Below are 17,491 nucleotides of genomic sequence, written 5' to 3'. Positions count from 1 at the left end.
CTGCTTTTTATAAGTCATCACCTAGCAGTTTCTAGTTTTTGACTTCTCTAACATTTTTTATTTCCTCTTGCCCTTTGACATTAATAGTAAGATGTCAACGATAGAGAATATTGGTTTCTGCCATCAACATACCCAAAATCAAGTTCTCATCATTGGGATCTAGTGTCAAGACAGGAGGCTCCAAAATCCTAGGCATGGCCTGAGCATCCCAAATGATATTGTCCTCCCAACGTCCATATACCAGATCTTCATTATCAATGGGGAAAATGGAGTACCAAGGTTTATCATCATCCAATGTAGCTGCAAAACCTGGCCAAAACAAGAAAACAGTTAACAAAACATTAATACTCCTTTCAGGCATGATTCTAGCAAACAGAAAAAGAACAAATATTAGGTACTCATATGACTATTCAAAAGAACCCTACTAGAGGTCATGTATATCTCACTGTGCCAGAAAACACTGCTGACAAAATGTTCATTACAATATTGTTTATAATAATTAAAACTTAAATAGCTGTTGGGCGCTGCATATGCCTGTAATTCCAGCACTCAGGAAGGCAGAGGCAGGCAGATCTCTGTGAGTTTGAGGCCAGCCTGGTCTACAAAGTGAGTCCAGGACAGCTAAGGCTACACAGAGAAACCCTGTCTCGAAAAACTGAAGAAAAAAACAAACTCAAGCCCTTAAACAGCCTACTTACTAAGGGACTAGCTAAATAATTATGGCTCAGCAGGTAAGAGCACTGTCTGCTTTCCAGAGGAACCAGGTTCAATTCACAGCACCCACATGGTAGCTTACAAATTAACTCTAGTTCCAAGGGATCTGACTCCCTCAAAAAGACACAGACACACCCTCAAACAGGCGAAATGCTAATGCACAAAAATTAAAAATAAATAAGTCATTTAAAAATTATGGTGTGAGCACAGCACTAAGGAGGCAAGAAGCAGGAGGATTGATATGAGTTCGAGGCCAGTCTGGTCTACAAAGTAACTCCAGGACAGCTAAGGCTTACAAAGCGAGTCCAGGACAGCCAAGGCTACACAGAGAAACCCTGTTTTGAAAAAAAACAAAACAAAAATTATGGTGTGTAATATTGGTATTAAACTATGTTACCAAATAAAGCAATTATTGGAAAATAAGGAAAAAGCACTTCTAGAAACACTGTGCACAAAATATGAGACTGCAAGAAGGACTGTGAGCTTGAGGCCTGACTGGCTACACATCAAGATCTTCTATCAAAAGTACTACTTAGCTGACTTCGGTATGGTAGCACTCTCCTATAATCCCAGAGCTTGGGAAGCAGAGATACGAGGAGACCAGCCAGGGATGTACAGCAAGACTTTGTCTCAATAAAACAATAGAGAAACTATGCAACCTATCAAGTATTTAACTAGAACTAAAGAGAAAAACCTTTTCACAAAACTTTAAAATTTTAAGGCATTTTTCAGCCAGGCCATGGTGGCGAATGCCTTTAATCCTAGGACTTGGGAGGCAGAGGCAAGTGGATCTCTATAAGTTTGAGGTCAGCCTGGTCTACAGAGAGATTTCACGACAGCCAGGGTTACACAGAGAAATCCAAAGCAAAACTAATGCATGTTTTGAGTTGGCTGTGGTGGTGTGTTTGTATAATCCCAACAGTCAAGAGGTAAGTAAGGACCAAGGATAGTGAATTCCAGGACAGCCTGAGATACACACACACACACACACACACACACACACACACATATATATACACATACATACACACACATATATATTACTCAAAACAAAATAAAACAAAAAACAAACTACTAATGGTGGGGTGATGGTGGTGGAGTGTGGCCTGAATTATACATTGAATCCAGGGTAACTGACAAAATGTAGGGATTAGAGAATGACAGAAAAAAAACTGATGAAACTGACAGCGCAAATGCTTTAGAATATTTTTTAGTCAGATTTTTGTTTACTGTTCTATGTTTTTCATTTTTACCAGTGAATACCAAATATCCCATTTCATATCTTGGTTTTTTTCCATTTTAAATGTTTCCTGCTTTTGTTTTTGTTTCTTGCTTTTTCAGACAGGGTTTTTCTGTGTAGCCTTGGCTGTCCTGGACTTGCTTTGTAAACTAGGCTGGCCTCGAACTCACTGTAATCACAGTATTCAAGAGGCTAAGGTAGAAAAGAAAGAAAAAGGTAAGCCTGGAGTACACATATGGCAAGCACTAGGCCAGCAAGAGATACAGGGTGAAACCAATCTCAAATATCCAATAAATCAAGTTGACTTTTTTATTTTGTTTTTTGCAGTTTTGGGGTTTTTTTGTTTGCTTTTTTTTGTTTTTGTTTTTTGAGACAGGGTTTCTCTGTGTAGCCTTAGCTGTCCTGGATTCACTTTGTATACCAGGGTGGCCTCAAACTCATAGAGATCCACCTGCCTCTGCCTCCCAAGTGCTGGGATTAAGGTGTCGCCACCATCACCTGGCTTTGTTTTGTTTTTGTTTTTGTTTGTTTGTTCGTTTTTTGAGACAGGGTTTCTCTGTGTGTGGCCTGGCTGTCCTGGACTCACTTTGTAGACCAGACTGGCCTCGGACTCCTATCGATCCTCCTGCCTCTGCCTCCCAAGTGCTAGGATTTAAGTCGTGTGCCACCAGGGCTCAGCTCAAGGTGACTTTTTAATATGCCCCTCTGATCTCAGTGTTGGTCAAAGGGTTATCAAGATCACCAAGAATAATTTAGAGACTGTCAAGGACTTCTTTAAAAGTGCTTTCAAGCCAGGCATGTTGGTGCATGTCTTTAATTCCAGCAGAAGCAGGCGGGTTTCTGTGAGTTCGAGGCCAGCCTCTTCTACAGAGTGGAGTTCCAGTTCAGCCAGTGCTACACAGAGAAATCCTGTCTTGAAAAACCAAACCAAAATAAAACAAAACAAAAAACATCTTAAAAGTTCCTTCAAGGGCCAGGCATGGTAGCGCACACCTTTAATCCCAACACTAGGGAGGTTCAGGTTGAGACCATCCTGGTTTACAAAAAGTGAGTCCAGGCCAGCCAGGACTACAGAGAAACTCTGTCTCGAAAAACCAAAAAAAGAAAAAAAGAAAAAAAAAATTTCAAGTCTGACTCACAGCTGCTCTGGCATAAATAGATAAGATGGAGATATTTAAAACCACTTTTCTTCTAAAAATTCATAATATTTCCCACATCATTAACATTTTATATACACGACTTTGAAAACCTACATATAAAAGTATATTAAGAGCAAACTAGCCAGGCATGGTGGCACATGCCTGTAATCCCAGCACTGAAGAGGCAGAGGCAGGTGGATCACTGTGAGTACAAGGCCAGCCTGGTCTACAAAGTGAGTCTAGGACAGCCAGGGCTACACGGAGAAATTCTGTCTCGAAACACCAAAACAAAAAAGAGCATTACAGCAGGGAACTCAAACCAAGCATGGCAACAAACACCTGTAATCATAGCACTTGGGGAGCTTGAATTAGGAAGACGGTGAGCTTAAGTACAGCCTGGGCTACACAGTGAGCTCCAGGTTAGCTTCAGGTATTAAACAACACCTTATCTCAACATTAATCAATTAACGATGCTTAATCATATAGATGCAGAAAACAAAACATCAGAAAGTTATTATAACTAATAATCTTTAAAATATCAGAATTTTCCTTTGTAACACTGTTTTCATACTGTTAAGCACAGTTTTTGTGGGTTTGGGTTTGGTTGGTTGGCCCCAGCTGTCCCAGGACTCACTCTACAGACCCGGCTGGGCTCAAACTCATAGAGATCAGCCTGCCGCTGCCTCCCAAGTGCTGGCAGCAAAGGTGTGTGCCACCACTGCCTGGCTAAGCACAGTAGTTTTTATTTTAACTGGGTTGAGAAAAAAAGTACAAAACTTTAAAAATGCCTTTATAAACAAAAAGATTTTTAAATTCTAAATTTAAAAGCATTTCACTATCCCTCGGCTGCCTACAAGACCATATAACTAGGATTCCTGAAATGAAGAACTGTGTTCTAGATACTGCTAGCACAGAAACACACCTTGCTGAACATTGTAAGCCATAGCATTCCTAGTCATACTGGAAGGAAGCCAGCCTGCCAAACTTGCACGCTGAGGTTTTGTTCCTTTGTGTTTGACATCCTCCCCATCCCAGATGATATCATCTTCCCAATGCAGTTGTGTCACCATTAAGAAGTTTTCATCTGCCAGGAGATCAATGCCATTGCTTTCCTCAAGTTTCCTTAATTTCTGTACAAGTAGAAAGAATAATCAATCACTCAGTACTGGCCATGAGATATCACAAGTGGTGCTTTTACAGGCTTAGTGTCAAATACCTACCTGTAATCCTAGTACTTGGGAGACTGAAACGAAGATTTCCAAGTTTGAGGTCAGCCCAGGATACACAATGAAACCTTATTTTTCTAAAAAGATTTATTTATTTATTATTATATATACAGTGCTCTGGCTGCATGTACATCTGCAGGCCAGAAGAGGGCATCAGAACACATTATAGATGATTGTGAGCCACCAACCATGTGGTTGCTGGGAATTGAACTTAGGACCTCTGGAGGAGCAGTCAGCGCCCTTAACCTCTGAGCCATCTCTCCAGCCCTGAAACCAAAGCCAAAGATTGGCCATGCATGGTGGTACAAGCCTTTGATCCCAGCACTTGAGAGGCAAAAGCAGGAGGATCTCTGTGAGTCCGAGGCCAGCTCAGCCTACAATGCAAGTCCAGGACAGCCAAGGCTACACAGAGAAACCCTGTTTCAAAAAAGAAAAAGCCAAAGATTGGGGGGGGGGGGGCTGGTGAGATGGCTCAGAGGTTAAGGGAACTGATTACTCTTCCAGAGGTCCTGAGTTCAATTCCCAGAAACCACATGGTGACTCAAAACCATCTATAACGTGATCTAATGCCCTCTTCTGGCATGCAGGCATACATGCAGGCAAGCACTGTATACATAATAAATAAACCTTAAAAAAATAAAAAAACAAGGATTGGGAACGTAGCTCAGAGGTAGAGTGCTTGCCCAGCACATGCAAAACTCTGGGATCAATCTCCAGCACACACAAAAAATGTTTTTTATGCAAATTGCCTGATAGTGAAAAAATAACTGCCTCCTCTCCAACTCCTACTTTCCAATAGCACCCACATTTCAAAAGTAGAATCCTTAAAATAGGGCCTAGTTAAAGATGATATGCCCTACTACATGAATAAATCTCCTGCTAAAGGTTCTACCCAAGAATTTCCCAGCTGAGAATCTTGTAAACCTGCTAGAACCCTAAGCACACTGAGTCCTCTCTGATGCACCAGAGTTGCTTACCTGCATCATGTTGCATTTTGTTGTAGGTTCCTGCTCAGTCTTCCTCATTTTGAAGCCATAGTCAAACCCACTGCCATCTTCAGGGACACCTAGCATATCGTACCACAGCCGGGCAGGCCCATAACGCCACTCTGCCACTCTTGGTTTAGTATCCATCACTTTATCTGTGTCTCCAGTTGACTGGGAAAACTTTGACTCCACAGGTGCCATCATTGTGATCTGGAACAGAGTCAAAGATGTAGAGGTTACCCATTCCAAATGACTTAAGGCTACAGAGAACTAACAATTATAAGGTGACTTCGGGGAGCCACAAGGATGATTCCTGAACAGGAATTTTTACCTGGAGTTAGGACATGAAAAAAAAAAAACAAAACCAGAGGTATATCATGGCATGCTCTGTCCATGAGTCAAAGTTTTATATTTAGCCACGTACCACCATCTACCCTGCCTTGCCCTACCCACCAAATATCTTTCTGTTACAACAGGGATTCAACTCATAATTATTCATTGATGGGTAGCAAAGAATCATAACGCTAAAGCGTCAGTTCCAACTTTGACACACACTAGACAGCTTTCTTCATGCCCCCTTGTGGACTTTGAATCCCATGTCTACTTTGCCTACTTCATCATCAGAGAGACACTGCTCTGGAGGTGGTGGTGGAGCATAGTCATAGTTCCACAGAGATTTCTGGTTGACTTCTAATCCTACTGAGCAGTCCTCCTGGATCTGCTCTTCCTGTACAAGTTCACGGTGCTTCTTTTTCCTCTTTCTCCGAGCACTCCTCCAAACAGATGGGACATTCTTTCCTGGCCCAAAAAGTCGCAAAAAGCGTAACACCTAGAACACAGAACAAGATTTAGTGTCTGAAAAACTTTCAAGTGATCTATTCAATTACAGAGCAAAAAAATGAAGGAGTGCTAAGTTCAGACCACAAAACTTTTGTCCCTGAATAGGACAGTTTCTTCTTTTCTTTTTTCTTTTTCTTTTTCTTTCTTTCTCTCTTTTTCTTTCTTTCGTTGTGGTGCTGGGATTTGAACCTAGGCACTTGCATTCCATCGATGAGCTCCATTCTCGATCTTTAGCTTTGTTTTACTTTTCTTTTGTACGACAGGGTCTTGCTATGCAGCCATGGCCTAGAACTCTCTACAAAGAGCATGCTGGCCTCAAACCCGGAGATCTACTTGCCTCTGCCTGGGTTTACAGGCATGCACCACCATACCTGGCTAGTCTTCAGTTTCTTGAGACAGGGTCTCACTAAGCTGCCCAGGTTGCTCTTGAACTCACGCTCAAGCCCAGGAAGCCTTGAACTTATGATCCTCCCTAGTAGCTGGGGCCAAAAATCTACGCTACTAGGTTGGATGTGGTGCTTTGAAAGAGAATGGCCCCCACAGACTCATCTATTTTTTTTAAGGTTTTGTTCCCAGTTAGTGCAACTGTTTAGGGAGGATTAAGGGGTATGGGGGTATGGCTTTATTGGAGAAAGTGTGTAACTGGGGGTGGGCTTTGAGGTTCCAAAAGCCCAGGCCAGATCCAGTCTCAACCTCTCTCTGCCTGTAGATCCAGATGGAAGCTCTCAGCTACTGCTTAGATGCCATGCCTGCCACTGTGCTCTCTGTCATAATATTCATGGATTAACCTTCTGAAACTATAAAAAAGCATCCAATTAAATAAGTTGCACTGTTCATGGTATCTCTTCATAGCAATGGAACAATAACTAAGATACTTGGTCTACTTTTTATTCTAACTGGAATTTTACTTTTTTAGCCATGTATTTCTCTTTCTCTCTCTCTCTCTCTCTCTCTCTCTCTCTCTCTCTCTCTCTCTCTCTCTCTCTCTCTCTCTCTCTCTCTCTCTCTCTGTGTGTGTGTGTGTGTGTGTGTGGTGTGTGTGTGTACATTGCCATAATGCATGTGTGGTATGTGTGGAGGTCAGAGGACAAGTCTAAGGAGTTGGTTCTCTCCAACATGTGTGTGTGTGTGTGTGTGTGTGTGTGTGTGTGTGTGTGTGTGTGTGTGGTGTGTGTGTATACATGCCATAATGCATGTGTGGTATGTGTGGAGGTCAGAGGATAAGTCTAAGGAGTTGGTTCTCTCCAAAGTGTGTGTGTGTGCGCGCGCGCGCGCGCGCGCGCGCGCGTGTGTGTGTGTGTGTGTGTGTATACATGCCATAATGCATGTGTGGTGGTCAGAGGACACATCTTAGGAGTTGGTTCTCTCCAACCAATTTGTGGGATACAGGGAGCAAACTCAGATTCTCAGGCATGCATGCAAGTGCCTCTACTCAATGAATCATCTCACCAGACACTAACAACCTCAGTTACTATTGGTTTTTGAGAGAGGTCTCTTTACATAGCCTTGGCTGTCCTGGAACTCCTTATGTAGACCACAGTGGCCCTCATGTCTCCACCTCCAAGTTAGGATTAAAGGCGTGCACAACCACATTTGGCAACAGGACAGTTTTTAATGCAAACATTCTAAGCCACATTCCCTATGAATACATACAGCTTCAAAAAAAAAAAAAAGATCTAATACAGCACGAAAAGTTCCTACAAAAACAATCATCTGCCACTGAATAAGAACACGATTACATCTCACGCACTGTACATTCAGCGTTATAACAACAGAACTTGGAATCTGGAAAAAGTCAGTTTTCACTATGGACATTCTCCATACAAAGTACCTTTCCAGGCCTAAATTCTGGAAAAAGTTCTGTGACACTTGGCAACAGCTTGGTGGCATCATGCTGCATAATCCCGGCCAATGGTAGAGTTAGCTTTCCATCCTTAGATTCTGCCTGTGTTGCTTCCTGAGGTCCCACCTCAGATTCTGAGTCAGAGGAACTACTGAAGTCCACTTTCTCTGAGGCCAAAGAGGAAGGGGCAATGATGGAGGGCAAGATGATGCCTTCTCCATCTTCAGACACTGCAACAAGGAAGAGAAACCCCTTTGACATGTAACTGTAAACACACTTCCTCAAAATCAGCCAACACCCTCTTCTCAGCTAATATGCACAGTTCTGTGGCAGGGGATACAGTCCCAAGCACCCAGATTACTAGTATGCAGGCCAGAAAACGCATTCAGCTTATTATTTCCCACCATCCCCAACTCACCTTGGACCTGGTACCCTAGGGTTGTGATGAGAGAAAATAAACACTATTACTACATTTACTACTTTCCATAAATGACTAATACTGTGCCCAGTATTGTGATGAATAGCAAAATTATATTAATACTTCAAGTTAATCAGGCCCTGTTATGTTCCAGTTCAGAGATCTACATGACAGAGAATTGTTAAAAGCCCACAGAATAAACACTAAATTCTACACACAAAGTTAAATAACATTTACCCTGTAAACTAAAGAAAATAGCTCAAAGCTTCACCTGGAGGAATTTAGGTTAATACAGCCTCAAAATATAGAAGGCCAAGACTGGGCATGGTGACATACACCTTTGATCGTAGCACTCAGAAAGCAGAGGCAAGCAAATCTCTGTTGAGTTCAAGGCCGGCCTGGTTTACATAGACTTCCAGGCCAGCCAGGGATACACAGTGGCACCCTGTTTAAAAAAAAAAAAAAAAGATGCTGTTCTTTCCCTATTGTCTAAGCTATGACAGGATTAATACTGTTACAGGGATAAGAATGGTGAAATGACAACTCAAGACTGTTATCAATCTTTGAAAATCTCAGAATACAGGTGATGTCACATTCCAGTAGATGGTTTGATTTCTCAGACAGTGCCTTGTTACATAGTCCTAGCTAGCCTCAAACTAGCAGTCACCCTCCTGCCTTCAGAGTACTGGGAACATACTTAAGTGTACACTACCATGCTCTGATTAAAAGGTTTTTTAAAACACGTAATTTCCAAACATAAGTATATAATTCAGTTATGTCAGACACTCCTGGAGGGACAAAGAATGTGGCAGCTCATACATGTAATCCCAGCACTAAGGAGGCAGAACACAAGAATGCTGCAGGTTGGAAGGCAGTCTGGCCTATTATTGAAAACTCCAACAAGGGGCTTCGTAGTGAGACCCTGTCTTTAAAAAAAGTTCTTAGAAAACTCTTCTGCATTGAACACTCCAAAAGAATTAGGTATCTAGGTAATTGTGATGGGCAGCCTAATTTAAGAAGCACTGAGTTAAATTTCTTTTCTTTTCCTTTCTCTTTCTTTCTTCCTTCCTTTCTTTCTTGTTTTTCTGTGTAGCCTTGGCTGTCCTAGACTTGCTTTGTAGACCAGGCTGGCCTGAAACTCACAGAGATCCACCTGCCTCTGCCTCCAGAGTGCTGGGATTAAAGGTGTGCGATATCACACCCAGCTAAATTACTATTTCTTGACTGTATGCTATTGAACATTTTTTAAAATTTCTTTTCAATATCAATTTTTGACAGTATATAAAATTTCTTCTAGAAGTGCCATCCTTTTGTAACAGATATTTTCTAAAAGCTCCTTAAACCTGCCAAAAGCCTGGTTTTATGAATAGAAACTCTTTCCTAAAAGGAAAGTAGACTATTTTTACTTACCACCAGTAATACCATCTTGGTCCTTCTCTTTCTTCACTGGTCCTAGGGGTGGAGGTGGAGGAGGCATCAACTTGCAATCAATATCTTCACAATCAGCATCATAGTCATCTTCATCATAATCTGGTAAACCCAAGGAGATCTCCTTAGTATAAAGACTGCTATACAATACCCTTGAGCTCCCTTCAACTCTCAAGAATTTAAAGTACCACAGAAGTACTACATACCTTTTAAAAATACACAAGTCTTGTGTGTGTGTGTGTGTGTGTGTGAGAGAGAGAGAGAGAGAGAGAGAGAGAGACAGAGAGACAGAGAGACAGAGACATGCCTTTAATCTCAGCACTCAAGAGGCAGAAGCAGGTAGATCTCAGTTTTGAGGCCAACCAGGGATACATAGTAAGAACCTATATGAAAAAACAGGGAACAAAACACAGTAGCTTCTTCCTTCAGAAAGATATGGTATAAGACAAATGTTCATCTCTCACATGGGGTCGTATGAGAGCTTCCAGGAATTGTTTGAAACCTTCCCCCTATCATGCTAGGTTTAGTTTTCCACCTTATTCCATCTCCTAATTGAATATTCTTCCCAACTTAAAATAAAATTTAAAAAACAAGCGGGGTGTGGTGGCACATAATACCTGTAATCCCAGCACTTGGGAGGCAGAGGCAGGTGGATCTCTGTGAGTTCAAGGCCAGCCTGGTCTACAAAGCGAGTCTAGGACAACCAGGGCTACACAGAGAAACCCTGTCTCAGAAAAAAATTAAACAAACTAGATTTTCTTCACAGTTCCTAAATCCTTGTTACATCTTTTCTGCCTCTATTTTGGCAACTGGTTGTTCTTTTCAGTTGTTTTGTTTTGCTTTGTTTTTTCGAGACAGGGTCTCTCTTGTAATCCTTGCTGTCCTTCACCCGCTTTGTAGACCAGGATGGCCTCGAATTCACAGAGATCTATGGCCTCTGCCTCCCCTAGTGCTGGGATTACAGGCTATGCCACCACGACCACGACCGGCTCTTCAGTGTTTTTTAACTATTGGCAATACTCAATAATTGGTCCTGAGCAATTTTGGTTTGGTTTGGTTTGGTTTGGTTTTTCAAGACAAGGTTTCTGTGTAGTCCTGGCTGTCTTGGAACTTGCTCTGTATATGAGGCTGGCCTTGAACTCAGAGAACAACCTGCCTCTGTCTCCCAAATTCTGGGATTAAAGGTGAGCACTACCACGACTGGCTAAAGGTCAGTCGTGTATTTTATGTATATGGACACTTTGTCTTTATGTGCATCTATACACCAGAAGATGGCATTGGATCCCATTATAGATGGTTGTAAATTGCCATGTGGTTGCTGGAAATTAAAACTTAAGACCTCTGGAAGAGCTCTTAACTGTTGGGGCATCTCTCCAGGCCTCCATATGTTGTTTTCAATGTTCTGACACAAGGTCTCATGCACCCTATGTATTGCCATTACAGGTGTGCACTACCTCACCTACACAAGCATTCTTTTGTTGGCCCTTACCAGCTAGTATGGCGGCACATGCTTGTAACCTCAACACTTGGGAGTCAGAGGCTAGATGCTTAGGTGGTCTTAACTACATACCAAGTTCAAGGCTGGTCTGCAATATATGACAGCCTGCCTCAAGACAGCAACAAGAAAGCCCCCAAAGGAGCTAACAAGATGTCTCAGTGGGTACCATTAACCCTAACAAGCTGAATTTGAAACCCAGGGCCCACAAGGTAGAAGGAATGAACTGTTAGATCTTGTGCTTCTACACACAAAATAAATAAATGTAATTTTAAAAATAAACAAAAAGAGGCTAGAAAAAGCAACTACTGTTCTTACAGAAAACCCATCGCAGCTCACCATCTTCCATAGCTCCAGTTCCAGGGGATCTGAAATATTCGTTTAACTTCCAAGAGAACCAGGCATACATGGTACACATACATACAATGCAGGCAAAACACCCAGACCCACACAGATAAGTATTATCTTTTCAAAACATGATAAAGAGGGACTGAAGGGATGGCTCAGTGGTTAACAGCACTGGCTGTTCTTGCAGAGGTCCTGAGTTCAATTCCCAGCAATGACATGGTGGCTCATAGCCATCTATAATGCGGTCTGATTCCTTCTTCTGGTGTACATAAGAACGGAACACTCGCTGGGCGTGGTGGCACACGCCTTTAATCCCAGCACTCGGGAGGCAGAGGCAGGCGGATCGCTGTGAGTTCGAGGCTAGCCTGGTCTACAAAGTGAGTCCAGGATGGCCAAGGCTACACAGAAAAACCCTGTCTCGAAAAACAAACAAACAAACAAAAAAAGAACGGAACACTCAGGGCGGTGGTGGCGCCCGCCTTTAATCCCAGCACTCAGGAGGCAGAGGTAGGCGGATCGAAAAACCAAAAATAAGCAAATAAATAAATAAATAAATAAAATTAAAAACAAAACAAACAAAATAGGGGCTGGAGAGATGGCTCAGCGGTTAAGAGCACTGACCGCTCTTCCAGAGGTCCTGAGTTCAATTCCCAGCAACCACATGGTGGCTCACAACCATCTATAATGAAAACTGATGCCCTCTACTGGCCTTCAAGTGTCCATGCAGGCAGAGCACTGTATACAAAATATGGAATTCTGTATACAAGAATGGAACACTCATAAAGTAAATACATCTTTAAAAAAATAATTAAGGACCCAACTCATTTAAAAAGGTGGGGGGGGGACTGGAGAGATGGCTCATTAAGACCACTGGATTACTATTTCAGACAACCTGAATTTGATTTTCAGCACCCTCATGGTGGCTCACAACCACCTGTAGGTTTAGTTGTAGCCTAAAATCATGACATCCTATTTTTTAAAAAAGGACAAAACACTGGGCATGGTGATGCACACATTTAATCACTTAGGAAGCAGAGAAAGGCATACCTCTTTGAGGTCAAGGACATCCTGGTCTACATAGTTAGTCCCAGGCTAGCCAGGGTTACATTATGAAACTGTCTTAGTCACTGTTTTAATGTTGTGATGAGACACCATGACCAAGGCAATGCTTATGAAAGATGCATTTAGGGGGCTTGCTTGCAGTTTCAGAGGCTTAGGTCATTATCATCATGGCAGGAAGCATGGCAGCACACATGGAGACAGAATGCTGGTTAAACAGCTGAGAGGTTTACATCCCGATCCTCAGTCATGAGGCAGAGAGGGAGAAAGTCTGGTGTGGGCTCTTTGGAACCTCAAAGCCCATCTCCAGCAATATACTTCTTCCAACAAGGCCACACCTCCTCATTCTTCTAATCCATCTCAAAAAGTGCCACTCCCTAGTGACTAAGCATTCTTAAAAAAGAGCCTATCGGGGGCCATTCATATTCAAACAACCACAGACACACAGTCTCAAAAAAAAGAGTTTGCTAAAAATTCACTTCCTAGAAGTCACCCTTAATCACCTGCATCCCTTTTCAATTATTACAAAGTACATTTGTAAATCAAGCCTTGTGAAGGGATCAATGCCAAGGAAGATGGGACCTCATAGAAGAAGGAACCCCTAAAGGACAAGACAACCTGGAAACAAGCATGCCAGGGTACTGACATTCTCTCTAATATAGCTCCCATTTCTAGGAAGTTAACTCAGAAAGCAGGAAGTTAGGAATCTGCCTCCATCCACCCTCTTCTTTACCTTCCCTAGTCAAGACCTGACAACTCTCACTGAAAACCAGAGATGGACCACCTGCCCTTAGCCTAAGTCAGGATGCTCAAAAATAACAGCTATGTTGTCTAACACTCATTAAAACTTATTATGACAGTCTACACAGAAGTGTGGGCTTATAATTTGGTTTATGGCTTAACAGAAGTAACGGCTTTTCTTTTGTTTCATGAATTACTACTGCTGCATGCAATGGCTCTATAAGAGAAGCATTTACCAAAAGACATGACACATACCCATAGTCCCAGCTATTCGTGAGGAGATGGCTGAGTGACAGAGACCTAGTCTCAAAAAGGGGTTAGAGAGAGAACAGGGAGGAAGTAACACTCAAATCCATTAACTGGTTCTCAAAAGTTAAGTTGAAAAGTGGGTGTTTTTATGAGATTTCTGAGACAGAGTTCCAGGTAGCTCAAGCTGATCTTGAACTCATAGCTGAAGACCCAATTTATTTCAGCTCATCCTGCCTCTACCTCCCAAGTGTGCTATGATTACAGGCCTACATTATCATGTCCTGAGCTAATTAACTATAAAGGTTTGTTGTTGTTGTTGTTGTTGTTTGGTTTTTCAAGACAGTTTCTCTGTGTAACAGCTCTGGCTGTCCTGGAACTCACTCTGTAGACGAGGCTGGCCTCGAACTCACAGAGATCTACCTCCCTCTGCCTCGCAAGTGCTGGGATTAAAGGCATGTGCCACCACCGCACTGCTATGAAGTGTTTTAATCTACAACTCAACAGCCTAAAGTCTAAAACTGGAATGGTAAACAATGAACATCATCATCTAAGTTTTGAGCAGTGAAGTACCACAGGACAATTCAAAGAATCAACTGTAACCGACAACTAGAGGGGACTCTAAAATTCAGAAAACAGACGTTCCCTTATGGCACCACACTGTTTATCAAAGTTTATCAGAAATGCCAAATGGTCCATCAGTGTCCTACGAACTGACTTAAATCAGTCAAGTTCTGCTAACCGCAGAACATCTAAAAAGTTCTACACCTTTTCAAAGTTCTCCAGAGTTCAAGTTATCTTTATCTCATAGGTGGTTAAGAAATAATAAAGTCAAGTCAGGTGGTGATGATGCATGCCTTTAATCCTAGCACTTAGGCAGACACAGACGGATTTCTGAGTTCAAGGCCACACTCTGATATAAAGTGTTCCATAACAGCCAGGGCTACAGGAAGAAACCCTGTCTCAAACCCTGTGCCAAAACACATTTCCTCATTGACATGAGATTGTAAATTTAATCCTTCTTAATCTATAAACTCTTTGATGGCAAAAACTGGGCTTGTTTTAATCCCTAACTTTGAAGAGAATCTCAAACCTACAGGCACTTAAATATACCAGACAAGAAATCATCACCTCCCTTGTCATTAATCAACAATTTGAGACTGAATATTACAAAAATAAATGTCTGAGTTTGGTTAAAAAAAAAAGAAAAAAAGAAAGCTGGGTGGTGGTGGTACACGCCTTTAATCCCAGCATTCAGGAGGCAGAGACCAGCCTGGTCTACAAAGCGAGTCCAGGACAACCAAGGCTACACAGAGAAATCCTGTCTCAAAAAACCAAAACCAAAACCAAACCAAACCAAAACATACACCCCCCCCCCAAAAAAAAAGCAAGCACCCTACTTGGAACTGAACTGACAATGGGAATAGCAGACAGAGCAAACATATAGGCAGTCAAGAACAATGGCAGAAATCATGTATAAAAGTCAGAGTCCAAGCAGGGTGTGGTGGTGCACACCTTTAATCCAAGCAGAGGCAGGCAGGTCACTGTGAGTTCAAGGCCAAGACAGCCAAGGATACACAGAGAAACCCTGCCTCAAAAATCAAAACAAACAAATTCAGAGCCCCAAACACTTATAGAAGAAGAAAATGCACTACACTACATAGGACACTGATGAACCATTTGGCATTTGTGATAAACTTTGATAAACAGTGTGGTGCCATAAGGTAACATCTGTTTTCTGAATTTTAGAGTCTGTCGTCTGGAACAGCTGTGGGTTACAGTTTATTCTTTGAATTATCCTGTGGTACTTCACTGCTCAAAACTTAAATGATATGCTCAAAGGAGCATCACATTCAAGAACTGTAGAGGAAATCCACTAAACTCCATATAGACACAGGTCCCACGCTTTGGAGCCATTCCAGATCAGCCAAAACTAGAAAAAGCAGGGTTCCAAGAATCCTACACAGCAGTAGTTCTGATCACTTTACTAGGTTTAACTATTATTTTTCCAACCAACAGTAAAGAATGCCGATCATAATAGAGATTGTCTTTATTTTTATTTATTTATTTTTTATTTTTATTTATTTTTTATTTTTTATTTTTTATTTTTTTTTTTGGTTATTCGAGATCATCTTTAAATAAAGAAATCATCTGTAATCCCAACACTTGGGAAACAGGCAGGTGGCTCTCTATGAGTTCAAGACCATCTCACATACATAGTGAGTTCCAGAACAGGCAGGGCTATGTTGAGAGACCCTGTCTCTGAAAAACAAAAACAAAGAATCACCTTCATGGCAAAGGGGTTGCAAGCTCCCCATTGTCTGCTGGTATCTTCGGCTTTCATCTTCTGCCACCTCATTGATGTCTGAATAGTCCACAGCATCTTCTCTACTCCTAATCCATCCTATGGACCAAAAAAAAAAAAAAAAAAAAAAAAAAAAAGGCAAGTAATTATTACTTCCTTAGATAATCCACACTTAAAAGTAGGTATGTGGTAGCTAGCCCCCTCCCCTGAGGCACTCGACAGTCCCCATGGCCCACACTTCACCTTCATCAGTTACCAAGGTACCGTCAGCCCCAGCCAGTTCTTCATTTGCCGTGAGTTCAGTGATCAGGCTGCCCAGACCCAAAGCCCCCAGGCCTGCAAGATGCTTCTTACACTCCTGAAAAAGGGACAGCATGAAGAGTCGAAAGTAACAACTAAACCGGAAGATCCAACAGTTATTTATTTCCCTTGCTCATAACAAAGTCACAAATACATTTGAGAAATGATTCCACAATGTGCTCAAAGGAACATCACATTCAAGAACTGTATAGGAAATCCACTAAACTCCATATAGAGCAGAGGCAAAGGACACAGGTTCCATGTACAGATCAGCCAAAGCCAAAACAGCAACGTTCCAAGACAGCGTGGTTCACAAAGCAAGTCCAGGACAGCCAAGGCTAACACAGAGAGAGACCCTGTCTTGAAAAACCAACCAGCCAAACAAACAAAAAGAACCTTCAAGAAGGATCCTACACAGCAGCGATTCTGATCACTTTACTAGGTTTAATTATAGTTTTTCCAACTAGGGCAAGTAGAATGCTAGTGACAGCCACTTAACTGTTCTCCTGTTTTCTCTCCAGACTTCATCAGACTTGAGCCGCCCCCCCCCCCCGCCTCCACTATTCCCCAAACCCAGGACAAGGAGAGGTGTTCCTCTGCATCCCCAGAACGGGCTGTAACGCCCTTTATTGCCGGTTCCTAAAAAGCCTCCACTCCTCCACCACCAGCTCTCCCCAGCCTCACCGCCCTCCGTCTCGGGCCCCTGCCCACGCCTCCGCCCATGCCCATGCCTCACATCATCCAAGACGCTTTCGCCCTCCAGCTGCCCTGCTCCGTTGATGTTGCCGAACAGGAACCCGGTTAGAGAAAATGGGCCTCCTCCAGCGGAATCTTCATCGCTGTCTGTGTCTGACATGATGGCGGCACGTCTGCCGGCATCGGTCGCCGGCAGCAGTACAGAACAGCCTGGCCCCATGGGCCGGAAACAAACACGTCAGTAGTCTGTCGCACAGTAGTGACTAGCCGAGCTTGACCCTCCCAGTCCGGAAGTTGAGAAGAAGAAAACCGGAAAGACCTGGCTGGCTCACGAAATCAGCGTCTAAGGAGGACTTCTTCATTAACTGTTTTTGATTGGTCCAACCAAGATCAGGAGGCTGGGTAAATGGAAGGTGGTTGGTTAAAAAAAAATAAACCGCTCAGTCCCGCCCGTCAACGGGCGGCTA

At 42.5% G+C, this 17,491-nt stretch overlaps 1 protein-coding gene across 1 annotated transcript in view; it reads right to left on the bottom strand.

The window, feature by feature from the left end:
• The window catches only part of Taf1 (TATA-box binding protein associated factor 1), a 71,571-nt gene extending 54,301 nt beyond the window's left edge, over positions 1 to 17,270 (bottom strand). The window contains exons 1-9 of the mRNA XM_051141998.1: positions 17,065 to 17,270; positions 16,272 to 16,386; positions 16,011 to 16,127; positions 9,817 to 9,936; positions 7,977 to 8,218; positions 5,919 to 6,134; positions 5,297 to 5,515; positions 4,016 to 4,223; positions 133 to 309 (exon numbers count right to left, since the gene is read on the bottom strand). Of these exons, the coding sequence (XP_050997955.1) occupies positions 133 to 309; positions 4,016 to 4,223; positions 5,297 to 5,515; positions 5,919 to 6,134; positions 7,977 to 8,218; positions 9,817 to 9,936; positions 16,011 to 16,127; positions 16,272 to 16,386; positions 17,065 to 17,244 (1,594 nt within the window). The 5' untranslated portion in view covers positions 17,245 to 17,270. The remainder of the gene's footprint in view (positions 1 to 132; positions 310 to 4,015; positions 4,224 to 5,296; positions 5,516 to 5,918; positions 6,135 to 7,976; positions 8,219 to 9,816; positions 9,937 to 16,010; positions 16,128 to 16,271; positions 16,387 to 17,064) is intronic.
• Positions 17,271 to 17,491: the final 221 nt, after the last annotated feature.

The sequence above is a fragment of the Acomys russatus genome, chromosome X (genome assembly GCF_903995435.1).
Source record: "Acomys russatus chromosome X, mAcoRus1.1, whole genome shotgun sequence".
Taxonomy (NCBI): Eukaryota; Metazoa; Chordata; class Mammalia; order Rodentia; family Muridae; genus Acomys; species Acomys russatus.
This window is presented reverse-complemented; position numbering and strand designations above follow the sequence as displayed.